The sequence below is a fragment of the Poecile atricapillus genome, chromosome 3 (genome assembly GCF_030490865.1).
Source record: "Poecile atricapillus isolate bPoeAtr1 chromosome 3, bPoeAtr1.hap1, whole genome shotgun sequence".
Classification (NCBI taxonomy): Eukaryota; Metazoa; Chordata; class Aves; order Passeriformes; family Paridae; genus Poecile; species Poecile atricapillus.
Genome location: NC_081251.1, coordinates 92453343 through 92475773, shown reverse-complemented (window position 1 = coordinate 92475773; position 22431 = coordinate 92453343). Strand labels below are relative to the sequence as shown.

The 22431-nt window shown below is 36.8% G+C and overlaps 1 protein-coding gene across 1 annotated transcript in view; it reads left to right on the top strand.

The window, feature by feature from the left end:
• Positions 1-22431, top strand: part of MTA3 (metastasis associated 1 family member 3) — a 133322-nt gene that overhangs the window by 13456 nt on the left and 97435 nt on the right. The window contains exons 4-5 of the mRNA XM_058834568.1: positions 9589-9715; positions 21645-21708. Of these exons, the coding sequence (XP_058690551.1) occupies positions 9589-9715; positions 21645-21708 (191 nt within the window). The remainder of the gene's footprint in view (positions 1-9588; positions 9716-21644; positions 21709-22431) is intronic.

Here is a 22431-nt window from a genome sequence, read left to right as displayed (position 1 = left end):
GCAAAAAAGTGAGTGGTGAAAAGGGCAATTTTTTTCAGTAAAAGCCTGTTCTACATTATCGAATTCCTAAAAGACTTCAGGGAGCTAGGTAGTTCATTTTGACTGTCACCAACTGCCTGAATCCAAAACCTGTTTGAGGATTTATCCTAGTGCATAGGATGTCTTCTCTGTGCAGGTTGCAGAGTTGCTGGGCTGTGCATAGAGCACTATATATGCATATACCCAGGGGTTATGTGAGTGCATGTGCCTTTTCTGCTTGTACAACAGGTCAAACATCTATCCAAAACCAGCACAACTAAATTAGCTATCTTCCCATTTTTGATATGCTGAATGATAGAATTAATTTTTAATTCGTCTGTTCTTGTTTTTGTGAAGGATTTGTGACAGTGATATGCCATGCTGAAGGGAGTCATGTTTCAGTTTCCTATATTAAAAGTGCAGCCTTGTTTTGGCTTAAACCAGAGTAGAAATAGTGTTGGCAGTCAGTGACCTGTAACCTAGACTCTGCAGGGTACTGTGGCCCTTTGCTGTGTGGCAGTTCCTTTAGGCAGATCCTTTGACTGATGCTGCTGTCAGGAGTGAAATCCTGATGCAGTTATTCTCAGTAGGCCCTAAAGAGGCCAAGGACTCAGTTGCCAAGTGTAATACAAGAAAAAAGGTTTTGATATATAGACAGCTTTTATATTTGCCTTCAAATGGGGGCTAGCTTCATCTACCTTCATAATGCTCTCCCCTTTATTTTAGTTTTTAATTTTTGTTTTTAGTAAGAGGAAAGAAAGCCAGAATCAGAATACTGAAGATTTACCATGTACGAGATGAATAAGTGAAGATTTTTGATATTTTAAATCCTATTTTACTTGCTGCAACAAAAATGGTATTTGAACATGTTGTCTACAAAGCAAAGTACTGAGAGTAGAAGAAAGAAGAAAAACATTCATTGGTTTACTTGGGAATGGCATATGTATTAGAATTTGAATAGTTAATACAAGGTGATGTTTATTCCTACGCTGTTTTGTTTTTGTTTTTCCTCCTGGCTTCAGAATTAATGTATTAAAAGGCTTTAATAATTTAAAATAATACATGTATTTATATAGTTTTACATTTTTCTCAGTTCATATGTATAGTTACTGTAAATTATGAACTCATTGTCTCTACAAGCATTAAGGAAATACTATATCCTGGAAGGTAAATCTCTAATATAGTCGATGGAAAAAATATGGAAAAAACTGATCCTTTAAGTCTTCCACAGACCATCAGAGTGAATGAACTCTTCTTTCTGGTTGCCTTGTCAGGTCTATAGACAGAAGAGCTTTCTTACCATGTTGGCATTGAGCAGGCATTCTCTTGGATAATATTCTTCTCATTTCCTATTCCCACACATAGAGCCTTAATGTGTCTTGATTAAGTTTACCCAATAATGGGATATACAAATCCTTCTATTTGCTTTCTCTTTTTTCCCTTTTATTTCTTTTTATTTTCTCCCTACTTCTTTCCTTCCTGCAAAAAATCCAACAAAATTTAGCCCTTCTGTAAGGAGATGCTGTAGAAGATAAATAATTTGTGTTTTATAAGCAGAATCATATGCCATTCTGAGTAGGGGTAGGAGAGTGCTTGTACAATCTGTGCCTTTTCATCTCTGCCAACAAATTTTGAAAAGTTGTTTATCAGCTTTTGAGGATGTGAACTGAATGTTAGAAAAGCAGTTTAGATCTCTGAAACTCTGTAGTTATTGTCACACAGTACAAGAAAATGCCAGTGTAGATCTTAAACATGGATTTTGGATTCTTACAGAAAAGATAAGGGCACATTTTTTTGTGTGCTTAGTTCTTCTTATGCTGCATTTATTATTTTTTATATATTTTACACTGTATTGTCTTAAGGAGAGACAACCAGGCAGCTTGTTAACCAACTAGATCAAACAGACCTGTTGTCTATGCTAAAGGAAAGATAATCTTGTTTTAACAAGATATAAGCAGAAGTTTCACAGAAAAATGGTGAAAATCTAAGTGCTGGGGAAAATTAATAGCAGTTGTCTCAGGAAAATGGAAGATACAGATCTCCCTTTTCTTAAAATCAGGTGTAATAATTATTCATGAAGGTTACAGTGTTGCAAGTAGTCTTTGTGTTTCTTGAGCCAGATGAAGGATTTAAAAATTACTTCTTGGGCACTGTCAGATTAACCATGTACAGTTTTGCTCATGGTGGTCTGCCAGCCTGGATTTCAGGGTAGAACTAAAATTTCCTTTCCCACACAACTCTAAACATATGTACATTTTGGAAAAGCTACTAATTGACTTCTGATTCAGCTGATGAGCTAGATGTTACCAGTAATTGGATGTTCCTCATGTTGCAAATAGCAGTGTCCATGGCACAGTTTTGGGTGCTGCTTGCTGTTACTAATGAGCTGCTTAAAGAAACACCACCCAGGACTGTTGCTTCTCACACCCTGCAGCAGCTTGCTGCAGTTCATACAGGTGTATATGCATGTACACAACCTGAGCCCTGTAACAGGATATTTTTCTCATTTGGAAGAATTTGCATTTGAATAGGTGATACAGAAATCAGGTAAAAGGAGAAAATCTAGTTTATGATACATAAACCAGCTTTTTCACCACTGCCTGCATGTTATTGTTCTTATGTTTCTGTGGGACTCTTCTGTAGTGTTCTTACAAACCAGCTTGCAGTGCTGAAAAATGGTTAAAGAACTATTGTGCTTGCTCTTGCATTTATTCATGTTATATTTAATTTATTAGGATCTATTTATTAATGTAGCAGATCATGATTCATAGTGCTTATGGAGGTAATCCTTCCTTGCTTTCCACCCACAAGCTCCTAGCTCTCAAAAATCTCCAGAATCAGCTATCAAATAACCCCCAAATCAAGTTTGGGAAGGTGAACTTTTCTGCTAATGGAAGAAATGTTTTCTGTGATGGTTCCCATAAAATATTTTTGCTACAGGGCTGTGATAAATGTGATATGGTTGCCCAATTGCTTATGACTGACTGTTGTCCTGGAAATTGTTACTATCATAACATGCTGCTTGGAAGTACCCAAAAAACCATTTTGCATTATTTTGGAAATAATTTTTATTATTGGCCAGTAGGTGTGGCATATTAGTTCTTAATGGCTACACAGTAGTTATTTCTTTGTTTTGTGACCTCCTTTAGACAAATAGTGATGAGGTAGCGTGGGAGGATCACCTGGATAATTGTGTAGGAAAACTGGGTAATCCCTCAGAGGCCACATGTATATCCATACTATCCAGCAGGAATTAAAAGTAGACCTGTTCCCTGTAAACACAAGTGATCACTTATTTTTTTCCTACCTGCAAAATTGCTCAGATTCATGCTTTAGATAGCATGAATGTAAACAATGTAATATTCTATTTACTTGTAATATGCTATTGACTTGTAATACGTACAAACTGTTCTTTGGATTTCTTATCCTATCTGAAAGTAACAGCAAATATCAAATTGATGTTAGATATTGTAAGTCATCTGAACATTGCAACAGACGTGGTATAAGTAAAGCTAATTAATTCAGCTTTGGGAAACGCTTCCTCACTCAAATTGAAAGTTTAACCATGCATAGTCTAGCTCACAAAGTTGATTAAATGTCCCTACCACAGCTTTAGGAGGTTAAATATCACAGCTAAGTTAGAACAATGAAATGTGGCAAGAAGCCTCATGCAGATGAGCAAATTGGCCAATTTCTACCCTAAGACAGCATTTCATTCACAGTCTGAATAAAGCTGTTCAGATTGTTAGACTTACTGTTTTTCTTTTGTATGAAATTTGGCAGTAATTAGATTTACTCTCTCTCCCCCAAAATCTCTATTTATAAATGCTACTGCTGTAGCATCTAACTGCCAAATGTGCATTTAGAGTTTTTGCCACAACCATCTAAGCTTAAAGAGACTTATGCACAGCCACTTTTCCTTGGATGTGTGTGGTAAACCTTTTTATCTGTAGGTTTGAAAATACATTGTTGATACCTGGAATGTGCATATTTTTTAGGCTGAGTGTTGAAGAAAAATGTATACAGGAAAGGAAGAAAGTTTGGAAAGTTTTCAGAAAGTGAGGCTTTCTTTGAACTTGAAATTCTGATATCATACTGATCAAATACAATTTTAAAAGTATTTTAACAAACAGTGAAATGGCTGTAACTCCACAGATGGTGGTGGTGATTTGAATCTCTCCATCTAAGCTTGCTTAAGGCAGATGCAGCTAAGCTGAGGTGTGGTTTCAAGAGTAGAAGCATTTAAGGTAGGAAGTTAATGCACTGTATGTTTGGGTACTCTGCTGTTTTTATCCAGTGTTGGTCTGTGCTGCTCTTGAAAGGAATCTTGCTTTATCTCATTTTGTCTTCCCAATCTCCTCCTTTTTTCTCTTTCTCTTTTTCTTTATTATTTTTTTTTCTTTGTAGGCCCAGCAGTCCAAGCAATTGGAATTGACCTGGATTAAGGGACAGCTAGGTGAATAAAAAGCTAATTGCATGGTCTTAATCAAAGGGTGGTGGTTAAGCATCCACACAGTGTGAGGAGCCTTGTGGGAATCTCCGTGGGGACCTGTCTTTAGCAGTGACTGGAGCAGGCAATGTGGTGCACTCTTACTGTGTTTGCAGGTGACACAAGAATGGGGGGTGACCAGGCAATGGCTTGAGGGAGGGGCTGGTATGCAGCCATTCCTAGAAAGCAGGAGGAGTGCTATGTCAAGAAGATGAAGATGTTCAGCAGGGACAAATGCCAAGTCTTGCACCTGGGAAGGAACTGCTCCTGGCAGGAGCATAAGCTGAGAACAGAGGGGCTTGGGGGAGCAGCTCTGCAGAAAAGACCCTGAGGCTGCCGGCAGACAACAGCTCCATGACACGGAACGGAGTTGGTCAAGAGCATCCTGGGCTGTATCACCAGGCACAAAGCCAGTAGATGAAGGCAAGAAATTATCCTCCCTGATTATTCAGCACCCATTGCATTACATCAAATTACATTGCATCCAGTTTTAGGTTCCTGATAAAGGAACATTGCTGATAAATTGGAACGAATTCAGCAAAAACCATCATGATGGCCACTTGCCCTTCTAGGAGAGTCAGCTGCAATTGACCTTTCTTAGTTTTGAGAAGGGGTGGACTCCCAGTGCCTGTGGGGGTTATAGACCAGAAGATGGAGTTGGACTCTCAACAGTGACTAAATTGAAACGGGAGTGATTCAGATTAGATACTTGTAGAAGCTTTTCTCCATTACTGGGTGATGGAGAGGTTATGTGGTCTTTTGTCCGCAGAGATTTTCAGTTACTGACTACCAGGGACTAACCTCTCAGCTGAGCCCATTTTGAAGTATAGTTTCTTCAAGGGACCTCCTGAGGCCCTTACAACCTGAATTACTCTGTTTCCATGATTTTTTGCTTGAATTTCAAGATTCCAACTCTAGCTGGAAAGAATGCTGTCAGCATTTTGGTGGCAGTAGAGGGAGAACTTTCTCCTTTTTATTTACTCCTCCTCCCTGAAGATAGTCTTCAATGTTTAAACTAATCTCTCTAACTCTGTTGCAGTACAGAAGGGGATCACATGGGAGGTTGTTTTGATTTAGTTGAGGAAGAGTAGAGTATGTGAGGAATTGACCTTGTTTTGCTAGCTGATGATTAACTGTACAGTTGTTGGAGCTGCATTTAAACCTTTAAATGTCTTTCAGGACTTTTAAAAAGTTATTTTAAAATATTTTTTTATTGAATAGGAGTATTGCATTTCTAGGGACTTGCCCTCAGTTTATTTTCATTTTATTTGCAGAAACAAGTGATTCTTCCTCATAGCAAGCTTGACTCATCACACAACTATAAACAAAGATACTGTATACAAAGTTTAGGTGTCGTGGACAGTTTTCTCAGGCTCACTAACACCATCGTTTTCTAACAGCAAATCCCACAAATCAAATGGAAGATGAAAAAAAGATTTATTTATTATTTTTAAAACATGTTCATCATGTTTAAAAGTGGTAGTGCATATGTAAAATGGGTGAGGGTTACAGTTTCTTTCCAGTATCCATTGCTTAACTAAGTCGCAGTTAAGTCTCATTTACATCAGATGGTACCGGGAAAGTTGCAGCTCTCTCCCTGAAAGTATCACCAGATCACTCTAGTTTTCAGGATCACAGTAATTATTTACCACTGATGATTAGAAAACCCACATATAATAAATAGACCACAAGTTTTAAATGCTCACTGGAGATGCCTGCTTTTGCTCACCAGGATTTTTCTTTTAAATAAGGAAATATTTTTTGTATACCAGGAAAGGTACTACAAAACAGCATTGTCTTACATTTTGCCCAAGGCCTAAAGGGGGAGTGTGCAATTTTCAAAATGTGATTGTATATATGTATGTATGAAGTATTAATTTTTGGAGTCATACCTAAAATTTTCAAAATTATATTTAGCTGAGCAATTTTAAATTTTTTTTTTTTTTTGTCTCTAATCATGGAACAATGAGGTCTGTGTATATCTTCACCATAATCCTGCATAAATGTATTTGCTCGCTCTGAGTTATTGCTTTTCTTCTTTTCCTGCGTGCTTAACTTGGTGCTACTTGATGATTTCCTGTAGGTACCTTCTATTTCACTCCTTTTCATAGAAATAATATCTCCTTGTATGCCAAATGAAATTCACATGTGAAATTCAATCAAGTCAAAGACGTGAAGAGATCTCTAAAAGTTCTGCGAGGTTGTTACCACTTTCCTTCTAATGGGTATTAAGGCCTGATCATTGCAAAAACCTGCTTCAGAAGCAGCTCTCTGGAGGTTTCTTCAGATACAGAATTCTTCATGTTGCTATCAAGCAAACTTAGCTTCCTCCCTTCTTTATGCTGTCCAGTTTCCTTTCCTGGTACAGGTTTGTGTGATTGCTGGGACAAACTATCACTTGTTTTACTAAATCCTGTGGTTAACATTGGTTTTATATTTTAATGCTGAAGCAGGAAATTGTAAAATTTTCCCGATGGTAAATTGTGTTGAGTGGATGGAACTGTTCTGTGTCTGGCCATGGTTTATTCTACTTCTTACTGAGCTTGTCAGATTATGTTGTGTAAAACATCTGTTTTATTTCTAAAAATACAACAGAAAAAGTTACATTTTTTCATGTTTAGGTTCAGAGTATTTTAAGAGATGGATCTAAGAGGCATTTGGTTTCAGCTTCAGGCTCTTTGATCAACAATTTCATGTCTTATGTAAGATTAGTGAAATAAGTTTGCTTCAAGGTGGTGGGTTTGCTTCTCAATTTTTAAATTTAAATTCTTACTTGAGGAAGATAATGAGATGACCATAGGTGTCTACAGCCATTTTCAACTAATATAATCTCTGTCTTCCTGTAACAACTTCAAAGTGGCCCATATTGTCCTGTGTTTCATGCCTTATCTGCAGTCAGATGTTTTTGATATGTTGACCAAACTTGGATGCCTAAGTTACTTAGGAAAAAAGCCCCAAACCCAAGGTATCTAGAAGAAATATTAATGCTTGAACCTGACAATCAAAATGTAGGTTGTAATGGTCACTTACTGTAATAAACAGTTGTAGAAATTAATTGCTGGAAATATTGGTATGTTATAACCCCAGCCAGCAACAGAACAGCCACACAGCTGTTGGCTCACTACCCCAGGTGGGATAGGGGGAAGAATTGGAATTAATAAACAAAGCAAAACAAGGAATTAATTCACTGCTTCCCATGGGCAGGCTGGTGTTCATCCATCCCCAGGACAGATGGGGTCTGTTAGACACAGTGGTGCTTCGGGAAGACAAAACATCATCACTCTAAATGTCCTCACTTCCCTCTTCTGTCCCCCAGCTTTATATGCTGATCATGATGCCATGTGGTGTCCCTTTGGTCAGTTGGGGTCAGCTGTCCTGGTTGTGTCCCCTCCCAGCTCCTTCTGCCCCCCCAGCCTCCTCATTGATGGGGTGTTATGGGGAACAGAAAAGGCCTTGGCTCTGGGTAAGCTCTGCTCAGCAATAACAAAAACATCCCTGTGTTATCAGCACTGTTCCTTGCATAAATCCAAAACACAGCCCTAAACTAGACACTGTGAAGAAAATTAACTCTATCCCTGTCAAAACCAGAAGATACATAAACCTTTTAACAGGAATTCTAATTTTTAAATTAATTAGTTGCCTAATTAAAAAAAAAAAAATTCGCCTTGGCGTAGATTTCTCTTAAGATTTGTTTCTTGTCAGTATTATAGATGCCAAAATAATTCTGAATTGAGTTATGACTTGAACCTGTACATGTCAGGGGAGGCTCTGGCTTGTCAGGTGAGATGGGTAAAATTCTTGTTTCCATTTTTTGTTTTCTTGCTCTCTTTCTCCACAAAACATGCCAAAACAGGGAAGGGGATTAGGGTGTCTTCAGCAAGATAGACTTAAAGTGGAATTTGGTTTGAAGACATTGGTTATATCAGGGTACGTTGTTATATCACTTTTGTGAAAAGAACTTTTAGAAGTGGAATGAGCTACACACAGGCATGATTAAAAAAAGTAGTAGTGTTGCGTTTGGAGAGAACTGTGGTTGCTATGAGGATGCAGGCAGGCTTCAATTTGAAATAGTGTTTGTAGGTTGGTTGTAAAAATGGTTATTATTAGTAGAGCGGGTGAGGTCCTCTGTTGTAGGTAGCTACATGAAATACTATCTCATGCTGAGGTTCTGTCGTTGAGTTTCTGAGAAATATTTTGTAAACTACACTTGGTTTTGCAATGATGGATAATTTACCAGGTAGAAAGTTACCAAATCTTAGAAAAGTTGTTAAAGGGTCTGTATTTTTGCATCCATTATTCAGAAAAACTTTTTGTCCTTTTTGGCAAACTAGAGAAAGTAAAGATTCAAGTTCCATGTGTCCCAAAAATCCACTAGGAAGGCAGATTTCAGCCATGAAGATCCCAGGATAGCTCTTTTGGAGAGCCTGCCATTGTGTGACTGGGAACATTGCTCTTCAGTTGTATATGTGACTCCTTCTAGTGTCTGCTTTTATTTCTTCCTGTCCTGCTTAAAATAGAAACAACTTTTAATCTTATTTAAATATGAAAATACACTGCATTTGTTGTCAGTATCTAAGAAGGTTAATGTAATGGAAGACACTAGGCTTTTTCAGTTTTCTTAGAATGATTTTGCAGTCTTAGACTACAATTATGTTTAGTGAATTCCAGTTCACAGAAAGTGAGTGTGCTTTTCTCCAGGACTTCTCTAGAAGTTTTAGTAGTAGTAATATTGTCAAGATAAAGTCAAACCCAAAACAGGTCAGCAAGCAAGAGAAAAAAACACAGAGGAAAGAAGATGAAAAAAGAATGAGTAATGTTGACAGGATTGTTCTTAAACTGTGTGAAAGACATCAATGCGTAGTACAGAGGAGAGGAGCATGATTTTTTAAAGGGTTGAAGAAGTGTATAATTCAAAATACTTAACATTCTGTCAAGTTACATAAACTGTAGTCTTGTTAAAGTCATCTTTTCTTTGAAATACTAAAGGAGGTTGCTAAGGGGTGGGGGGGATGTCAAATGAAATGGTTGCAATGATGTTATGCAACAGAGTTAATTTCGACCTACGCTCTGCTTCTCTGCAGAAGAAGTTGAAGAAGAGTCTGAAACTACAATTGAGGTTGATTTGACTGATAAACAGAAACATCAATTGAAGCACAGAGAGCTTTTCCTTTCTCGCCAGTATGAGTCCCTACCAGCAACGCACATCAGGTAAGAGGCAGTAAATACAATTTATCTGTGTGTTCCACTGGGTGGATTGCCTGCTGGTAGCCCATCTGCTGAACTGCTTCAGCCTTGCAAAAGGGTGTCACTGATCTTAGGTGAGTTGGGCCAGGTTGTCCCATGAACTGCTTTGGAAGCGCCTTTGTCTTTTCCTTCTGTTCCTTGGTGTTTGAGCCTTAGAAGGGACAAGAGTCTCAGAACTGTAGCTTGCCAATTGATAGCATCAGTTGATAATTTGGTGCAAAGTCAGTCTGTTACTACTTTGGAAGAGCTAATATTTTTTAGTTACTTTGCTGGCCAAAGGAACCTTGACCATTTTGTCTGGCCTGGAAAACCGCAGATGGGTTTGGAAAGGAGGCAGTGACTCATTGGCCAGATCTGCAGTCTAGGGCTGCAGGCATGTAAAATTAAAATTACCCCTACTTCAATAAATGCAAAGAAGTCATGTTTGAGTTTGGCTAAATGTTGCAGAAGCATTTCAGGTATTGTTTTAAAATGTAGGAAGAAGCTTTCTAAAGCTCAAAAAGTGTTTGTTGACTTCTTTCTGTAAGTGACATAGGTGCTCATGTCATCTTCTATTTAGGAGTCAGGAAAACTTTTTATTTTATTGGAATGAGGGGATGATGAATCTAGAAATGGAAAAGAAATAGCACAGTGACAGCAAGGAGTCAAATTTAGTGTGAAACAATGCATTCCTAAAGAATTTTCATTTTTTCATTACATCCTGCTGCCCCAAGCTATATGAGACCATAAATGTCTAGAAGCTACCGAATAAAAAGATATATATTGTCCAGCAGGAGAAGCACGTTGTATGTGCATATTTATTTTCTCTGTTATTGGCAAATCACATAATCATAAAATATTCTGTGTTGGAAGGGACCCACAAGCATCAAAGTCCAGCTCCTGGCCCTGCACAGCACCATCTCCAAGAATCACACCATGTGCCTGAGCATTTTCCAAACACTTGAGCTCTGTCAGGCTGGTGCTGTGACCACTTCCCTGGGGACCCTGTTCCAGTGCCCAGCCACCCTCTGGGTTAAAAACCTTTTCCTAGTATCCAGCCTAAACCTGCCCTGACACAGCTTCAGGCCATTCCCTTGGGTCCTGTCACTGGGCACCACAGGGAAGAGATGTTGCTTATCTCTCTTGCTGACAAAACAAAAACTGGAAGTTGGAAATTTTTGTATTAATTTCTTGTGTTTTATTCATCTACTTGTTCTGACTTTGAGAAAGCCATTTAACTGTCAATTTTCTGCTGCTCCAACTATAGCATGGAGATAACAATCCTGTGCTGTTTCTTTTACTTACTTTGACATTTAGATATTGAAATAAGGTATTCTCCTTGCAGAGGGAAGATTACATAGAAGAAGTATTGTAAATGTCTTCTCACCTCACAGCTCAGGGAGCAAATACAATAGAGGTTCTCCAGTACATAGTTCACAAAGAAGGCAGAAAAACACGTGAATTCATAGTACATGCCACACAGCACAGCAGCCAAAAGCAGTCATTACTTGCATCTGCTTTTTAGAGCAGATGAATGTTGTAGGACTGTGCTGTCACGTGTTACTAAGACCTTTACCAGACAAATTCTGGAACAAGCTTGATGTTTCAACAATGTTTTAAAGCTCTGTTTTAAAAGGAAACAAGAAGGCAAATACACTATAAAGTATTCTTTACTTAGCTCTTTAACTTACTAGTGTTTATATTCTGTGATTCTCAGTAGTTTTCTTAACTTGTATTAATTAGCTTGTCCTCTGTAGAGGATAGAAATATTGAGAAGGTGGCACTCCTGTAGCTTTCTTCCATCAGTACTCCAGAATACACAGCTTCTCTGAGTGTCTGTTTTGATGTCTGATGACTGTTGTGTTGATTTTTTTTTTTTTTTCCTCCTGTCATCTGTTTGGGATTTTACTTATTGAAACTTTGTCTACTACCTTGTGGCCTATCACTGTGCTTCTCTGAAAGGAGCCTGGTGCCATCTTAGTTATCTATCTTTTTATTAGCTAATTAAACAAAGCAGTAGAATTTCTCCCTTTAGTTGTCATACCTTAAGAGTGAACAAATCTAATTTAATGTCATCTGCAGACTTGTTGAAAGTGTATTTGGGTTAATAAAGGTATTGAACTGTTTCTTCCAGGGTCAGCAATTGAGGGATACCCCCAGTAACCAGCTGCCAGCTGGACTCTGTATCACTCACCACAGCCTTTCCAGTCTGGTGTTTTTTTCCAAGCTTATTGTCTACTTGTCCGTATGTTTCCAGTCTGCTCAAAGCTCGCTGGAACACTGCAGGCCTTGCTGAAGTCAGGTTCAGTGGCATTCTCTGCTGCCACTGGTCCACCAAGCCAGTTGCCTTCATATAGAAAGCTAGGGAATATTTGTGCAATAAAAGCCAGGGTAGCTCCATGATGTGAGTGTTTGCTCTAAGTACCTGCAGTTCTAGCCCTTAGGCAAAACTGGATTTACAGGAGTAAATGGTACAATGGTATAGATTGGAGGTTGGAAATCAGCTCTTTCAGGAGTAAGAACACAAAAACTCAGCCCCTCTGGAAGGAAGAGAAAAAAATACAAGTTGATTTTAAGAGAGTGGAGGAGGTTTTTGACAGCTACAGATCTTGAACTTTTCCCAACATCTTCAGCCAAGAAAAGTATGTATCTGAGACTAATTTCCTTTCTTGTTGTAATTGAAGGGGTAAAAGAATTTTACCTGCTGTGTTTTTATTTTGTTTTTACTGATAAGGTTTTACTACTTTTGTTTTGTATTTCTTCTTTTTTAACTGTACTCTTTTTACATTTTTCAAACTGAATGGCAGTGGACATTGCATCTCTTCCCCTCCAAAAAAACCCTATCAATAAGGTTGCTTTTATCCTAGTTCACAATTCTAAATACAGTGTGTCTCATTTATACACCTGTTGCTGTGACTTCATAGCTGAGTTACCTTGCAGTTATTTTGCTGGGTTAGATTTCTTTGATGTGCCTGTCTAATTCTGGAGCTTTTTGGTCTGCAACTCTGGGTTTTGAATAATTCTGATGTAATTTGTTTGCTCTTGTATTAGTGAAATACAGTTTCATCCCTCATTCTGATATTTTTGTTTTGTTATATAAACATTATATGTAACTGTTTTGAAATGTAATTTGTATTGTTAGAAATGCTGGGTTTTTTTTAGACTTCATCTTGTCTCCCCTTTAAATTAGATGTCACTATGCCATTTCAGTAGCTTTAGGGAGCAGCATAAGTTTTGGCACAGAAAAGCACCAAAGAGCCAGATTTAGATAAGAATAAGCAGGTAATGTAGTACTAAATGTGGCAGTGATGCACTGTGGACAGAGTTCTTGCAGTGGAATGTGTTTTAGAAGGTGGAATTGCCTATCTTGCTCTGGAGTCATGGTGTGTGGAACAGAACAAGCTCATGTATCAGTCTGGGGATCAAAGACAAGGCTTGGTACCTTCCTGCCTACTGGTCAAGTTACAAGTGAAATTATTGCCTCCCCTATCTGCTCAAATGTAGTCAGTAACTACCCTCCAGTGGATTATCTCCTTCCCTCCTAATCCCTGCATGTTGCAGATGCAGTTTTGCCAAGCTCTGTAATCCCACATGTCCTTGTCACAGTTGTCCTGCCAGCCGGACTCACTGAGCCACTCTCTTTTGTTAATGTGAAATACATAGAAAGGATTTCATGAGCCTTTTAAAAATTGTAATTGCATAAGATAGTTTTATTAAAAGCTGATTAATATGATTGGGAAGAATGTATTTTTGCAGAATGCCTGTGCATATGTGACATTAAAGAGCATCCAAATAGTCAGATCGTGAGAAGAGTTCTTCAATTTTTATTAAGAAATTTGTACCCTCTGCATATTTTTGCATGTAAACGTACAAAAAAGTTACTTAAACTTCTAAAGCACCAGTCTACAAGGGTCTTGTTTTCCCTCTTTTGACATTATTCTGATCATTCAGTTTGGTGTTTTGTTCATTTTAATTGTTTGTTTGATGATTTTTTTGTTATTTTGATGGTTGTCTTTTTGGTTGTTAAATGGTACCCTTGCTCTTGGATAGACTAAAGAAACTTTGATTGGTACCACTTTGTAGACACAGCAGAAAAAGTAGCTTAAGAAGTGCAGTTTATAAGAACATGTCATGCTTACAAAGTGTAACCGTGTGGTGCTCTTTAGATGTGTTATAAATGACTCAGCTGTTTGAAGTATCAATATTAGTGAGTCTGATGAGATCATGAAGAAGGAACAGCAAAAAAGAAAGTTGTGTGATGAAACTAAGGTGTAGAGACTTCTGAATGTGGGATTCCTTCACTCAAAACACAACAAATGGTCTGAAGCTCAAAACAGATGCAGTGGGTCATCTTAGAGTGTTACTTTTCGAGACAGGGCTCTTCAGAATTTAGTGGTATTATCTCAGCATTTCTAGTTTTGGCATTCTTGGCAAACTAGAAGTTTCTGCATACAGGGTGTGTGAGTATATATACAAATTTCAGCTCCTTTTTAAAAGCTTACTAGGGACCTTATAAGCCTGATTATCTTCTGGCATAAATCAGACTGGATAAGGAGTGAATTTGTTTTGCATAGGCATGTGCTTACTTAATCATTTGGACTGTTAAGTAAGGTATTCTTCCCTACTGGACTGAGTTTATTTGGAGCAAAGGGACTTTTGAAGCATGTCTGACTATTTTCTTCTCTCTTTTCTTTTCCAGTAGAATTCAAATTACTCTTACTTGAATTAAAATGAGAATTCAGGACAGAATCTTGCTTTTATATGTGGTCAATAACCAGTAGTACTAACAGTGTAAGAAAAAGTGTATTTATCAGTGGAAAACTGTCACTTAAATATCTGAAAATCAGTATATATTTCCTTGTACTGTAGTAGGAGCCCTTCATAAGGTGCACAACTTTTACTTTCAGTTGCATGGGGTGATGTGCATTGCTTCTGAGCTGGGCAGCTTGATGATCTAAATGGTTTCATGATAGTATGGAAAATCATTCCTAAACAGCCTCCTGTGGTTTTGTTCAGTTCACGTGCATCACTGCTGCTGTGCTAAAAGGCGACAATTCTTTTACTTTTTCGCATGAATTAATCCCTAGAGAAAAGATATCAATGATTGAGTTTGCAACAATGCAATTTTCAGGTTACAGAAAGTACATCTACAGTTATGCTTGTTTTGAGATATCAAAATATATAGTTTTACGGTGGCCACATTGACAAAATATTTATCTTTTAATTACTTTTAAATCCATGTCAGTTGGGCAGGATTGCTTCAGGACACTGTAAATCTTACCAATTTGGCATGCACAAAATTAGCACTCCAGCTCTAATGAAAATTAAACCTCTGAATCTTTTGACTAAAAGCCACGTGCAGTATCAAAATCCTGGGCCATCCATATAATCAATGCTCATGTTTAGATGCCAGGCATTTACTAGTTCATTTAGATGTGCATAAATCAGTTTGCAGTGCATTCTGTTTTTAATTTTATTTGATCAAATGTGTGTTAATCAGATAATGCTAAGTTTATTGATTTATCCTTTGGCCACAGATACACAATCTTGTACTCTTTAGAAGATTTGTATTATTTTTTCAGAGGCACAGATCTCAGTGCCAGTCACCTATCAAATATTTTTTGTTTGTTGTTTGTGATTTATTCCTCATGTTTGAGATGGCTCTGTAAATGAACAGAGACAAATTTAAGCCAATTAATTATGAATCAATACAATGCAGTTTTTTTTGTAAATTCTAGATATTGATTGAATATTTTAAAAGTCAAATTGTAGTTAGGTATCTATTACAGATTTGATGATGTTTTATTACACTATGATGATGTTCTTATTTTTTTTGTCTTTAGTGTTATGCAATAGCTTGCTCCCCAGTTAATCTCTTTGCAGTCTTGAGAACTTGAAATTTGCCATAAAGACATTGGTATGTGTCTGTCAGCATCATTCTGTGCCCCTTAAACTGTGCTTCAAAGTAAAATACACAGGGACTCTTAACACTGGCTTGCCGTGACAGGGGGATTCAATTTCATATAATTAGTAGAAACTCTTTGGACTCCAGAGTTCCCATTCTGTGGTTTGGTGATCATCATTGCAGTGTATGCTGCTTGTAAGGAAGGGATCAAGACTTGGCTCAAAGTGGATGTTTGATTGGAAATCTTCGAAGCACTTTCTCATTTAAGACAGTTCAGGAAACAATACGCTGTTATTTCAGGCAGCTCTCTCCTCCTTTACTCAATATCTGTACCTCTTCCCCTCCAGCTTCTCTCCCTTTATGCTGGATGTGTGAAAGATTGTTCTGGAGTTCTACTCCTGCACCTGCTCCTTTCTACCTCTCTTCATAATGCACCTTCATTTGAATTTAATCTCTGATAGTCATTGAAGTAACAGCATATGTTAAAATCAAATCAGTTTTTTCTCACAAGCATAATATTTCTTAATATTCTTTCCTGTTATTTTATTCTCAGACTGTCTAGCTAGTGACTCAGGCTTCTGTGTTCCAAATGTCTACTGAGACACTAACATTTCTTGATGCAGATCATCAAGATACAGTTGGTATATATCTGTACAAAATTATCCAACATAATTCTGTTGTTTTCAGGAGAGCAATCAATAATTGTTATTTCCAAATCTCTGGGGTCATGCCTGCATATGTATTTTTCTTTCTTCAGCTTGTATCTGAGTTAGCAATGCACATAAAGTTTCATTGACTTGGTGGGAACCCAGAACAATGAATTCTGAGAGTCATTCAGATTATTGTCACTCATACCATACCAACAGGAGATTTTGTTGGTGTGGTACTGAACCCATGAAGTTGCCTTTTCCACCCCTATCATTCGTACTGGTTAACAGGCAGCAGGTATTTTGTTTTGTTTTAATTTATTTCTGGTTTTTTTTTTGGTTTTTTTTTTTTTTTTTTTGCATATTTCCTGTTCCAAGAAATCCTTATTTTAAAAAAAATCTATATCTCATGGGCTGACTTACTCATCTGGTGAAAACATGAGGAAATAACCTTCAGTAACAGCAGAACAGTAATTGTAGAGGCTTCCACTGGTTTAAGAGTTAGGGCTGAAATGAACAGGCACTGTAAAAGATGAGGCGGTTGCTGTTGATTTTGATTACTTTTGATAGTTTTAAAATATAAGTGTTTGCATTAACTTTTTAAATTTTTTATAAAGATTTTAATCTATATTTTTGATTACTTTTAAGACAATGCTCATTAAAGAACAGTTACCTAGACAGTGCAAACAAGAAACCATTTTAGTGTATCTTCTGGGCAATTTGATGTTTTGCTCTAGTTTGTTTAACCAGACTATATTTGAAATCTTTTCATAACATTGTCTGGTATAATAACCTTGGTACAACTTCGTTTCATGCTACTTAAATTCTTGAGCTGTGTATCATCATCTTTTGCCTTCATTGTAACAGATTAGTAAGGGCAGTCTTGTCTTTCATCTAAATATTGATTGTTGTCACATTCTTGTCTGAAGTGAGTTCCCACATGTTTTTCATTCCTCTACTGGATCTCACTGAAACAGGGCACGTTTTTGTCTTTCGTTTTCAGGATCTCTTAGGTCTTACCTCAGCTTACTGTCTGTGAAATCTCTCCTTCAGAACGGGCACAATAACTGACATCTCATGTAGAGTGTTGATTTTCATGAGCTCCATATTGAATTGTGCAAGACAGTCTGACCTCTGAGTGTCTCACAAAGCTGTCATTTATTTTTTGGAATTTAATTCTCCTTTTCTTTGTTCCACCCAAACAGCCTCCCACCCATCCCAGGAAAAATAGTTCCATAAAACAAAGGTGGGGGGCGTGTGTGTAACAAATCTTCCTTGTTCCCTGCAATGAGATAGAAGTATCTCACATATTATTGCAATGAGATAGAAGTATCTACCATGATAACTAGTATTCCTTACCATTTCCTTTTAATCCTCATTAGTGTCTCTGTGCTTTGAGGTTTTGGCTGGAGATGGTTAGAATTTTGTTTTTGCAACTGCATGGACCTGGGTTTCTCCTGGGGCTATTGAAGAAGTCCTTTTCTGGAAAATCATTAACGCACTTTAGTTCTAAAGTTTTGGTTTTTTTTCTGGAAAAAGGGTGTGTCTCATTTCTGTCTTGTAACAGAAGGGCTTCCCTGAGGTATGGAAGTAAACTGTAGGCATGGAGAAATAGCTTGTCAGGCCTCTGTTAGCTGGTGGGTATAAATGATCAGGAATTGTCAACTCACTGCTGAAGTCACCTGGAACATACAAAAAAAATTTACAAGCAGACAAAAGCTTCTAACAAATAAGAGTGAAGGAAGGTGTAGCATGTGAAAAGAACTGTCATATGATTAATGCTTTAAAGAAAAGTGTTGTGAGTTGTGGCTCTGATTACTGGGACAGGAGAAGAAATTGAATCCTAAGTGGTTTATATGATAGAAGGTGGCAATACCATGAGCATATATTTAAAAGTGAGTTTTATTGTCTCCTTTTACTTCAAGACCTCTAAATAACTTTTTGTTGCTGATTTAATTATATAATAAGTTTTGTTGGCATTGTTGTCAGCTCAATGGAACTACTCTTTATGTGTGACCAGTTTAAATATGAAGTACATCTAAGAGCAGAAGGGATTCTGAAGGCACAACTTAATCTCATCAAAATTAAGTTGTAATGAAGACATAAAAGCTGACTTACTTTTTTGTTTACTGTTATTTGTGCATTGCTGGGGTTGCTTAAACTTCCACTCAACATTCCTAGGAGATGAATTTTGCCTAATTCTGTAGGAAGTAAAAAAATATTTTCTGAATATTTTTAATTGGAGAGAAAGGTCAAAATCAGATGTGTCATCTTAACATCGAGACCTTCTGATGCTGTTAACTAATAATTCACCTTGATGATACCAGTTAAGTCAAGAATGCTGCTTGTTGGAGAAATACAGCTGAAATCAGAGAATCAGAGTTACATAAAAGGAAGAGGGTTTCATATATGGAAAAATAGTAGACAACTCTTTATTTATGTAATTTTTTAAAAACTGGGCAATTCTTTGTAATTTTTACCTGAGTTCATTTTAGTCATGCATTCAGGAGACTCCAACAGAACCTGTGGCATTGTATGCCACTAATACTCAATAAATAAATAACACTCAAAATGTAAAGACATTAGGGTTTCTGAAAGTAGCGAGTATAATTTTATTTTGGTCTGTAACTGTTTTTATAATCTGCTAAATGCAGCATACGTTCTCTTTCATTTGTATTTGTAGGCAGCTAGCTCCCCCTTCCTTTTCTCTGGCTAGTTTGGAACAGTAAGATTTTATGCTGTTATATTGATTATTTATTTGATATAGCTCTGTCTGTCCACATTATCTGAAATACTGAAAAACATTTAGGAATAAAGATCCAGAACACTGTAAGGAGGAAAATATTATTTTTAAATCCAGAGAAGCTATGGGTTTTCAGATACATCCCTTAAAAACCTAACTCCCAAGTCACGTTGTAATGTGGTTTAAATGACATTAACTTTTTCTCCAGGGCATTTGATTATTAATATTGAGGAACAGGTGAAAAGTGCAGTGGTGGTTGGAGAATATTGAGGGACATATTACTACAAATCGATATTCACTTAAATTATTTCCTTAGCATCCATGACTGAGGAGTGCTGGACACAATACAATGAACTAGATGCTTGGTTCAACCCAGCAGAGCATTTACAACTAGACAGAAAAGCTTTTCCTTTGATGGGAAAGAAAGAGAGGAGGAGTTATATAAACAGTAGGCTTTTATCAATTTGGTAAAGATTCTAAATCACTTATATTAAGTATTGCAGGTCTCTAGATTACAGAAACAGGTATCTTTAATATAGAGAATCAAAGGTAGAAAGACTTTTGTAATTTACCTGTTTGCAAATATGAGTTTTGTTGTTTTTTTACTTATTTTTTAGTGTCTACTGTAGGTCTAGTACTGTCTTTGTTGAGACGCAAGCCCATGCATGTGAGAGGTCATATATACATACAAAATGTTACCTCTGTGTGACTCCAGCCATTAGATGGTTAAAGTGCTGTGCAAAGAAGTGTAGCATCAAATGGAAATCCACTCACTTAAAAGACATGCTGCAGGGACTGATCTTGTATCTTAATGAAATAAAATGAATTTTTAACGGACCAGCAATAAAAGATGAGGCTATTCAATAAAATACTTTTGTAGCCATGATGGCAGTGGAGCAATGAATGCCTCTGTGGTAATTTGAGTTAAATAAGGGCAGGCTGTAGTGGAGAGAGAGAGAGAGAGCATGCTCGAGCTGTATGGAATAGAAGCAGACTGGAAAGGTAAACTCCTGGTTAACTTCTTACACTAAAAAAACCAAAAAAATGTTAAAATAAAGTTGGAAAACTGACTTAATGCTACAACGCAATTAATTTTTAGAAGTGAGTGCTCTGGAATTATTGAGGCTGAAAGTTTCAAGAAAGCCTTCAAAGAAAGACATTATGGGGTATCTAGAATCTTTCCTACTTCTCTGCTGCAGGAGGATTTTCCTCTGCTGTTGTGTATTGTGGTCAGACTTTTCTTCCCCCTCTTCCCACCATTTTTCTTTGGTGGTGTGGTTCTCCTGACAGGTGTGACAATGAAGAGAAATTCAGGACAGTAATTGTGTGGCTTCTCCCCCCTTTCCCAGGATGTGCAGTGGCGATGAATAAGACATTAGCTGGGTATCAGCCGTTAGCAATTGGCTTCTAATACCTCTAAAGCTTAGAGTCAGCACTCCCTGACTCTAAGAATGACAAATTTTTATAATAACCATTTTGGTGTTATTTTAAAATCAAGAAGGTCTCTGCAATTACTCTTTCTCTATTTGTATTCTGGTCTGTTCCATGAGGAAAGATGGGAGATGGATGTTCTGGGCACAGTTCCTGCAGCTGGATGTATAATGCCACAGGAACCTCTTGGCAAATAATTAAACTGAGTAAAACTTTGGTGCGTGAAGTACAAGGTGCTGTATGTAAGGGGTAATAAATATATCTTCATAGATATAGATACAGATATATATATACACACACCCATACATATATATATATATATATAAAATGGTAGTTTAATTGTAAAATATAACATAAAAATGTGAGTTGCTAGTGAGGTGATTCAGCACACTTAACATTTTTCATCCACATCCATAAGTGTTCGTTTAAAATACCATTTGTTAAACATAATTCTGCAGGTTATTTTCAGAGAAGCTGGAGACAGAGGAATTTGAGGCAAGGCAATGCTGAGGGGAGATGGGGATGAGAAGGGGTTGAGGGTGGTGGGCTCAAACTTCCATTGCATTGACTGCTTATGTTCCACATGGGCAGGTCTGTATCACTACTGAGCAACAAGAGCCTGCACAGAAATGAGGTCATTAGCATTTTAATGTGGGCATAGAGGAGACTGATAGAATTCCATGATTCATTATTAAAAACACTTCCATTCAAAAGAGAAAAGTACTTTGTTTTTACAGTCTAAAAAGTAAAGCCTTATATACTTTCTAGTTTGGGTTATTTGTTTTCAAATTATACACTGAACTTCCTGGAGATAAGTCATGTGGAGGAGATGTTTCTTTAATCCTGGAATCTTTTTATTAATTGTGTGTGTATTTATTGTTTGCAATTGTACCTCTTCTCTTTTTCTGCTTCTCCATTACTGAATTCTCCATTACTGAAACTATTTCCCAGTTTGGTGGAGTTCCAATGTATTTGAATGCTTGAATCAGTACAGCCATTTGTTTTGTTGCTTTTATGCTAATTTTGGTATTATTAAAGTATGGCAATGTTCATTTTTATATATTTCAATATTTTTTATACTTTCAGTGTAGAAATTTAAAGTATATCTAGATTGTTTTCTTGTAAGTAACTTTTTACTTGAAATTTGAACTTTTTACAAAGTAACTATTCTTGCTTATGTTTGTATAGGGGAAAATGCAGTGTTGCACTTCTGAATGAGACAGAATCTGTGCTGTCATACCTGGAGAAAGAGGTAATTGTGATTTCTATTCAAGTAAATATTGGGATAAGTTTATTTTTCTTTCTGTACTTTTAACAATTGGGCAAAAAATACTTTAAAAATCATATCTTGGATGATAGGTTAGAAAAATTATGTTGTTCAAAACTCTAATTTAAGCAATAATATTGGATAAAAAAACTAAATGAAAAACTGAAATGATAGGTTTATTATTAATCTGTTTGTATTTAGAAAATAATTAATTTGAAGGAATTAAAATGACATCTTACAGATGAAAATATAGAGATGTTTTCCTGTAGCAGATACTGAAGGGAGAATTCACATGTGCCTTTTTTTTTTTTTTTTCTCCTTATTTTTTTGTGGTTTTGTTTTGTTTTTATGATAAGGAAAGTGTCTCCTCACCTTTTTCTGGAAAGATACTTAGGATGCTTAGCTTTTCCAGAGAGGAAGAAAATTCCCCAAGAATTTGAAAGATTGCAAAACGCCTTCAAAATAAACATATTTTTCCTTGGAATGTCTTAATATAACATCAACAAGACAGTGTTTTCTATCTGAAATTAGTATGTCTTTATTTTTAAATTTCTACACCAAACCACTGATAATCAGTAAAAATATTTTTGAAAGCAGGACTTGGCCTATACATATGTGACTATACCACATTTGCCAATACTGTTTTCGTGCCCAAAAGGGATTTACACAGACAGTGTTTTATATTTTTTTGAGATTAATTTATAATGG